Raw genomic sequence first — 9,155 nt, 5'->3', positions numbered from 1 at the left:
ACCTTCTCATTCCGTAGCTGTGGCGAGCGAGCGAAGGACCCAGAGGCTCTTCCTGGCAGTGGAATTCCCTTCAGTGCATTTCACTCATTGAAGAAACAAATGGGTCCCCCAACCTGAAGCGCATGATCCTCTAGAAAAATAGCTGCGGCTTCAGAATTGTCATGGTCTCTTCGAGGGAGGCCCTGGAGGCTCAGGCAATCTGTGGGGTGGGAGGGGGCACTTTCTGCCCCTCCAGTCCTTATGAGCTGATCCTTCTAGGGGATCCTGTCTGTTCCCTTGGGTCTGGCAATCCAATACTCTGAGCATCCTCCCCACCCCAGCCCAACCCCACAGGCCTAGGGGTGCAGGCATACTGAGTACTTGGCTTCAAGGTGCTGTAGGTCTGGGATCTGTATCAGACCCCAATGAGAAATGCCGCCTGCTGTGGGAACATCATTATGGCCAATATACCAGGCAGTCAGGGGCTCTGACTGTCTACAGTTCCTGCCCTTGCTGAGGCAGGCTTGAGATATATCCCTGTCTTTCTCAGTAAGAGAGGAGAGGAAGAGGATAAGGAGGGACATAAAGAGGACTGTTTATGGGAAGGGAACTGGGAACTGGATGAACAAACTGGGCTCTATGTGAGCCTCCCTCCAGGCCCCAAAGTCAGGCAGAGTGGGAGAGGCCTGGGATTCTTCCTGGGCTGGGAGCGCAGGATGGGCTGTAGCCCTCTCACCCAGCGAGTGGATCTCAGCACCACGGAGAGCTCCCACAACCTCACCATGGACCTCAGCACCACGGAGAGCTCCCACAACCTCACCATGGGTCTCAGCACCACGGAGAGCTCCCACAACCTCACCATGGATCTCAGCACCACGGAGAGCTCCCACAACCTCACCAGCGTCCAGCTGCCCCAACGCCTGAGAGTCAGTGCCTGGGGTTCCTCTCGGTGAGTCTCATGGGTCTATTGTCTCCCTAGTGAGTAGTGTCCCGTCTTATTTGTGTCACTTGCACACTGGCCTGGACACGCCAGGAGCTTAGGACCGGCATGTTTGTTGACCGACTGAATAGTGGTCTCCCTGCGACCTCCGCCACATCCCAGGCTGCTCTCCAGGCCTGATGACCATCTTCCCACATGCTCCTTCTTCCCAAAGTTTTAACCAAGCTATCCTTTCTTCTTAACTCTTAACCAAGCTATTCTTTCTTCTCCCTGAAGAATCAATATTTTCTCTGTCTTTTGACACTTATTTTATTTTATTTTTACATGCGGCCTCCCAAAGGCTGTAATTTATGGCTAATACCATGCAATCAGAGACAATGGCTGGGTGCCTGTGAGTGGGAGCAGGCAGGCTCCCTGCCAGGTGCCCCCCAGCTCCCTCTCCACCACCCATTCACAAGGGTGTCCATGGTGGTGAGGCCTCTGCGCGCAAGGTCACGGGGAGCCTGGGAGAGACATGAGCCATGACCTCAGCCATTATCTATAGGGCACGAGGGATGGGCCACCAGCTGCAACAGCACAGGGGTGTGGGGGCTTCTGTGGGGGGCTGATCTGAGTAGAGGAGCAGGTAGGGTGCTAAAGGGCTTTCTGCTAGGCCAGCCTCAACTGCAGAGAGCCCCCCAAACTGAGGTGCTGGGGCGATGCCTCTCTCTGCCAGCCTATATCTCCTCCCTCCCACCCCTCCTCTGCCTGCCGAGCTGTGCCCGCGTGGCTCCCGCACTGTAATCTACGGCGCTGTTACTGTGTCAGTGATTTAAATCCTCTGATGGAGCTGGTGACAGCTTAAATGGCTGCCATCCCCTCTCTGTACCCCCCCAGGCCCCGATGAGGCCTCATAGGAAGGAGGGTTTGCTGAGGTGGGATTCAGACAGCATTTGCCAAGCTCGAGTGTGGCCAGGCTGCTGTTCCTCACCCTCTGGAGGGGAGGGAGCAAAATGTGCCCTCTCCTTCCCCTCACCAGTGATCAAGGAGAGAAGACAAATCCCTCCATAAATTCCAGGGAAATGGAATGTCTGGAATACGCTCAATTCCACCTGCTGGCAGGTGAGAGGCACAGGGAGGGGGAATGTGCCCAGTACCCAGTGCCAAGCAGTCCTTTTCTGTGGCCTTGTCGCCTGTGACTGGACTGGAATCTAACCCTGTGTGGTAGGCCCAGCCCCCACTCCATCAGTTGCTCCCAATTATGCTGAGTTTAAACTCTGACCCTGTCCCCGGGTCCTCCTTCCCATCCTGGAATCTCCCCTCCATTCAGATATTTGATTCCCAGTTCCATCTCTGTTCAGCTGCTGTTGGGTGGGGGACATTATACATTTGGGGAAAACTGAGGCGCATAGAGGCAGAGCTGGCAAAGACCACCCAGCAGTCAGTAGCAAGGAGCTGTCTCTCTCCTTGGCAGCAGATCTAGAGCCAGGCACTGGGACAGGGTAGGGGACAGAGCTGAGAGATCCTGCTGCTGGATGGGGTTTTTCTACACTGATCAAAAGAGCCTATAAGGCCCAGCATTTCTGGTCCTCTGGCTCTGGGGTCCCAGGCCCTTCAAATACAGCCTCAGAAGGGGGACAGGAAGAGCAGGCAGGAGGCCCACCCAGTTCAGGCTGGGTCAGGGTGAGAGGGGATGAGGTCTCAGCTCTGCTGTGGAATTCAGGGACAGGACTTGGCCTTCTGGAGCTCATGCCTAATGGGAGCAGGTGAGGACCTCTCCGGGCACTACGTGGTGAGAGGAAGCAGTCCAGGGACCATGGAAACACCCGCCCCATTCAGAGCTGAGGTGTTCCCCGGAAGTGGGGAGGTATTCCAGACAGAGGGAATAACAAGTGTGAAGTAGCCCCTGAGGGAGGAGCCAGGATTTTGGATTTTGCCTTGATGGCAGAGGGGCAGAGCGGCTGTGAAGTAGCCCCTGAGGGAGGAGCCAGGATTTTGCCTTGATGGCAGAGGGGCAGAGCGGTGACAGTTCCAGACCAGGAAGGACAGACACGGATCTTGTAACCTCCCTAGCCCTCTGTGAGGAGACACGCAGCAGCATCCCCTTCCTCCAGGACTGTAAACCGAGATGCAGCAAGGTTAACTGACTTGCCCAAGGTCAACAGTTTGCATGTGGTTGAGCCATGACTGGAGTCCAGGTCCTCTTGCTGCCCCTCAGCTCCCACCCCAGCTGGGACTCAGGCTAAGCTGGGCTGGTAGCTTGCCAACCTCTAAACCCCTGTAAATCCCTCCTGGGAGTAGGAAGTGTCAGAGGAGTAATTAAATGATTGAGTGAGCAGGGTCAGCAACTGGAACAAGGCACCCGGCCACACCAGGTGTCCTTCCAAGTAGCCGCATGTCTCCAGCTGGGGGCTCTGAGGGCATCTGGTGGCACGAGCGTCCTGTCTCCCTGCCAGGCATGGGAGTCAGGTGGACTCCCCTTCTCTCTGTGCAGGACACTAGAAAGTGGGCTCAGGGCTCAGGATGCCCAATTGTTCCCAGAGGGACTCTTTACTGCCACTGTCCTGTCCTATGGAGCTTGCAGTCTGAAGGGGCTGACTCTGGGCGGCCAGAAAGGCATACAGTAGGGTTGCAGGGACTGACTCCCCAGGTTCCCAGTTCGCCTCGAGCAGCCCTCTTGGATAGAGCTGGGCCTAGGAGTGAGACAGACCTGGGGTCTCTTCCAACCTGAATAGCCCCCACCCCATTGCCTACTACCACTCCCAGATCCACAACCCTGACTCAGTGGCTTATCCTAGCTCTCCACATCTCCTACCCCAACCTCCTTAATGACTTTTTAATAAATTGAAAAATTGTTTCAATACCAAATGCGATCCCGGGACATTGTTCGTGACTGTATTGAGCTTAAGTCAAACGTTTTGCATTAAATCCTACTGATTAATAATTACAAGGAGCAAGTCTGTCTTTACTGTAATGTGTTTAGGAAAACTGATGGATTTAATTTTTTTATCGGCCAAAGTAAGAAAATGTAATCTTTCTGAAAGTATCTAATACAACAATGCACCATAATTAGTTTCTCTGGAAACGGGCATAATGGAATAGAATAATAAATCACTTCTCCTTTCGTCCCTTCCCTCTGATGGAGGGAGATTTCCCCTCTGTGGGGCCAGGAATAGGACAGGGAACAGAACTGGGGGACTGAGGTGGCCATGGCTGTGCAGCCCTGGCTCCTCTCTGCTGAGTCAGTGGCCCTTGGCCCTGCCTCACCCTCTGAGGGGCTTGGGGCTTGGGGCACAGGTCCTCCACTCCCAGGCCAGAAACTGGGAGTCTCTCAGGAGCTGGGACCCAGCTTCCAGAGTGATGGTGGTGGCTCTGACCCACTCCTACCTCCTTTAGACAGAGCTCAGTCCCCCTGCTTTGCAGTTCTGGGTCGGCCCCCACTCCTGGCCATTCCTGCCTAGCAGCCTCCACACTCCTCATGCTCTGCACCCCCAGTCTGGGCCAATTCCCCAGGTGTGGGCTGTCCTCATCAGACGCTCCCCTGGACCCCAAGTGCTTCCCTCAGCTACTGTCCCTGCCTCAGGCTCGCAATCAGTAATGACAAGATAATTGTTTGTTTTATTGATCATGATCAGCGTTCTGTAGCCCAGTGATGGATGATGTGGGAATAGTCACATTTGCCCTGGCACAGGCACCCCAGCACCAGGAGGATCAGATGTGGCCTCGCCTGGATGCAGACCCTCCCCATCCTGCCACCTCGCTGCCCCCCTCTGGCCCTGGCTCATGATGGCTAAGCAAAACGAGCGCTAAATTAGGAATCCAGAGCCCTGGGTCTGAGTCCCAGAATTCCAGATCCCCATGCAGCCCCTGCCCCTAGTCTTTAGTTTCAGATTTCCCCTGGGAGGCCAGGCTGTAGGCCATGCTGGAGGATCTGTGTATAACCGGGGTGCCCAGATGGTGCCCCATAAATGCCTGTGAAGGCCATGAGGCTCGCAGCCCAGAACCTGCCAGCCCACTGGTCACCCAGAGCCACTGGAGGCTTCTCTGGCCACCTCACTCATCATTCTCCTTGGTTTTGGACTCTTCACTGAGGCTTCCACCCTCAGGTGGCACAGCCTCTCCCTTTCTGAATCCTCACAAGACTCTACTGGCTGGTCTCTGCTTCAGCTGCTCCCATTCCAACCCCCCTACCCCCCCACACACACCTGTGGCCGGAGTCACTGCCTGAAGCCCAGTTCAGACCCTCCCTCCCTTTCCACAAGGCTGCACAGAGACAAGACAGGCTCCCGGGTCCTCCTGGCTCACCCCGCCTCATCCTGGAAGCATCCTTTCCTGAAGCAGGAGGCCCAGCCTGTGATCCCAGGGGGACCAAGGGAGACCCCCTCTCAACCCTTGAAGTCCTACTGAGCAGGGGGCTGGAGAATGTTGTACGTGGGTCTGGGAGATGGAGGCAGGGAGAGAAGGAAGGGGAAATCCCATCGCCACTGTTGGCAGTGGCCAAATTCCCCTGTTCTCCCTGCTTCCAAGTAGAAGAGGGAATTGCCCGGCTTCCTACCCCCTGGTGGCCAAGTGGGGCTGCATATCTGCCTCTGGCCAGTGAGTGGCCAGAAGAAGGAACACTTCCAGGCCAGAGCACCTCATTGGTGGTGTGAGACCTTTCAGGGCCCTCACTTGCTCTGCCAGGATAGTTTTTCAGATTTGGGTTGTTTGGTCAGCCTGGACTCAGTGTGAAGATGACATGAAACAGAGCCTTGGCTGACCTCTGAAGGACACGTAGCAGCGAAAAGAAATAAACCTTCATTATTTGAAGCCACTAAGATTTTAGAGTTGTTATTGCAGCCTAACTGAGCCCATGCTGACTGGTGGGGGAGGAAGGATCTGCCCTGTGACAGGTGGCACCGGGGGGAGGGGTGGCAGTGATGGTCAGCTGTATGCTGGGAGGCCAGGTTTTCACCCTGGTTTAGCTACCGTGGCCCTTTCCCTCTCTACGCCTCAGTCTCCCCACCAGCAGCGAGCCACCTGTGTATCTTTTGGGATTGGGGCGAATCAAATGAGGGGACAGTGTGAAAGCATCTTGAGTTGAGAAGAGTAAAGATGGGTAAGTGTGGATGGGGACGGTGACAGTGAGTCCCTGGTTGGGTGTCGATGCTACTGTGAGGGTGACAGCAGGGCTGAGCTGCCAGAGGTGGCGTTGGTGTTGGTGCTGGTGTCTGCGCTGGTGATGGGGATGCTGATAGCAGTCAAGTTCGCTCCTTCCTGTCAGCCTGGCCCAGGCCGACTGCCACCAGGGCACAGGCATAGCAGCGATCACAGTGGACCAGGATGGAAGGCCTTGGATGTTGATTAATTACCTCTACTGGGGCTGGCTAATTGTCCGTTCATCAGATGCCCTGCCTGCCTGACCGGGGCGAGCCTTCCAGAGAGCGCTGCATGGCATCGGGGCAGAGGTTGCCCACACATACCAGCCCCAAGTCTTCTTCATTTGCCTTAGCTGAGCGCTCCCCCACTGGGCGCAGCACAGCCTCCTCCTGGGGAGCTGGGTGCCAGGCTGGGCAGCTGTACAAGCATCAGATGGTGTTTTCCTGACTCTTGATGAGCACAATATGGAGTTGCCATGTGTCAGGGAGATGCGTAGGGTGCAGGGCTGGGGGGACTCTCGGGGACTTGGCTAATGGAGTCTTCTCTTGGACACTCCATCGGCAAACATCTGTGCCCCTTCCATGCAGGGCCTTGTACTGGCCGCTGGGGGCACCACGGACTCAGTGATGACACCGCCTGGCTTGCCCTCTGGGAGTCCCAGTCTGAGGAGAAGGCAGCTCTGGATCCAGACACTCGGCGTGGGGCGTTAGATGTGGCTACCTGGGAGAGGGCCAGGGCAGAGCAGCTCTGACTGGAGGACCTAGCTCCAGCCCGCCCTCTGTCCTGGTACCCATGAGCAAACGGAAGTCAGGAAAGGGTGAGGTCGGTCCCAGGCCACACGGCGTCGTGGGGGTGAGCTGGGCCAAGGCTCCTCATGCCACACCCCAGATCCTCAGTCTAAGCTCTGTTTCTGATGGAAAACATAGATGAAGATTTAAAAAATTCCTCCATTTTGTTTGTTGCTGAGTCAGCACTTCAGTCATCCCAATCTGAGGGGCTTGGCTCGTCTGCTCCGAGGCGGGGGAAATGCCTTCATTTAAAAGCAGAACTAAAAGAGAAACATCCATGGGCCCCATTTCACTGCAGCAGACATGATGAGCAAAGCATGGTCGTTAACATGATAAAAGTCACTTTGTCTGGGTGTAAAATTCATTTTTCCCCATTTAGCACATGGTGCATTTGCATCATGCAGCAGTTCCTGGGCTGCGGTCTCCTCCCAAGGATGCCCTGAAATTGTTCCCATTCACCACGCAGCGTCCCTGAGACGTGAGCCTGGTGAGACCGGGGCCACAGTGCTGCAGGGGACACTGTTCAGCCATTCCTTTGGCCACAGAGCTGCTGCTCCCAGTAGCCTCGAGGGGACCTTAAGACTCCACAATCTTTGGCCAGACCTGGAGGGGACTTGCAGGGAGAGTGAGTGGGGCATCTGGGGACCCCAGGAGCCCCCACTGGCCCAGTCCTTGCCCTGGCTCTGCCACCATGCCCGGCAGCTTGCCCCGACGTCCCATCCACCACCACCCCATTAGCCCCAGGAGTCCTGTCCTCAGAAGCAGGGCTCACTGGTCTCCTGACACCCAGAGAGGGGAGGGAGTTGCTTATGGCCACCTGAGCAACTCGGTGGGCTTGTTCAATGCCAGCACACCAGGGCTGAGGGTTCAAATCCCATCATCGCCTGTGCCAGAGCCCACAGGGGTCAAACGCCAAAGCTGAGTCAGACAGCCTGGGTCCTGCCTCCCATCCTGTCTTGGAATATAGCCTTGGAGTTTCCCCTTACTCAGACTCAATTCCCCCAGGTTCCATGGGCCAGACTCTGAGGTCCTTGAAGGGTGTTGAAATATCGTCTGCTGTTCACCCTGGACCTTGAGCGGGACCCGGCACCACTGTGGGCTGAGGGGCAATCAGACGGAGGGGCGGGAAGACAGAATCCTCTGCCCAGCAAGCCAAAAAGGACCCACTGCCTCCTCAATGCACCTGTCCCCAGCTCTCCCCACAGAGGCTGGGCTGGCTCCAGGGAAGAGGTGGCATCAGGCTACCACCAGGTGAAGCTGGCTGCCAGCGTGGGCACTATGGGTAAGACACAGCCCCCAAGCTTCGGGAAGTGGGAGCTGAGAACCCCTTTCTACAGAGCTCCACCAGCAGACATGGAAGAGAGAGAAAGGACAGGAGCCCTAGGACCATGCCCTTAGCTCTGGGGGCTTAGACGCAGTTGCTGATAGAGTTGCCAGCTGTGGCGAGTGAAGAAACAGATTCCCGTGGAGAGGAGGAACGCAGCGGGCGCGGGCGAGAGCGGAGGGGGCTCCAAGGAGGTGTTGGCAATTGGCCCCAAGAAAAAGGAGGAGGAGGGCACTTAAGTGCAATGATCACCTGGCCCTGGCGTGGGCCTGGAGCTGAAGAGACCCAGAAAAACTCATAGGGGAGTTGTGGGGAACATAGCACTGACCCCTTTGTTGAAGCAATGGAGAGGCTGGGAAGGCCTGAGCAGTGGTGGGGAGTCTTGGCACAGTGGGGGACATGTCTGGGTCACGGGGCAATGCGGGGCTGGAGGGGCGGGGCTGGAGGCCCTTTACAGACAATGTTGGGGTGCCCACATAGGCTTTCCTGGAAAAGGCAGGGCTCCAGCAAGGCCACGTCCAACCACAGGGAGAGGTCCAAGCTGCCCCTCTCCTCCAGGCCAGGACAAGGGGCACCGTGCCCCATACCCCGCAGTTTATACTGTGCTACTGGAAGGGGTCCCTGACTGCTGGCCAGAGTAGAGTTCTCAGGGACTCCACGGGGCTGGGGGAGAGGGAGAGGGCCCCACCCCCCACCGTGAGAGGGTGCAGAGGCGCAGTGCGCATGGCGGGCGGGGCCCAGCGACAGCTGTTCGCTTAGTGAAGCTATTTTATAATATTGCCGGAGCTTTTAAAATAATCCCATTTCTGCAGAATATTCCCAGCTAATTGGAGCTGTCTCTTTCTTATTAAACAGAAAGGTTATAAAAATGTGTGTTGAGGGTTTAAGAGCAATACCTCTCGGCTGCTCTGATTGTTATGACAAGGATAACGTACCGGAAGCCAAGCGTGGCGGCTCGGCTCGGCAGAGCAGGCTGCGGTGGCTGGGCAGGGCGGGGCCGGGGCGG

General features: G+C 56.5%; 1 protein-coding gene across 1 annotated transcript in view; it reads left to right on the top strand.

The window, feature by feature from the left end:
- The first annotated feature begins 695 nt into the window (after positions 1–695).
- Positions 696–9,155, top strand: part of CACNA2D2 (calcium voltage-gated channel auxiliary subunit alpha2delta 2) — a 149,047-nt gene continuing 140,587 nt past the window's right edge. The window contains 1 exon segment of the mRNA XM_015587162.1: positions 696–928. Within this exon segment, the coding sequence (XP_015442648.1) occupies positions 696–928 (233 nt within the window).

This window comes from Pteropus alecto, unplaced genomic scaffold (assembly GCF_000325575.1).
Source record: "Pteropus alecto unplaced genomic scaffold, ASM32557v1 scaffold53, whole genome shotgun sequence".
In the NCBI taxonomy this organism is placed as follows: domain Eukaryota; kingdom Metazoa; phylum Chordata; class Mammalia; order Chiroptera; family Pteropodidae; genus Pteropus; species Pteropus alecto.
The sequence above is the reverse complement of the archived record's forward strand: the minus strand, read 5'-3'. Positions and strand labels throughout refer to the sequence as shown.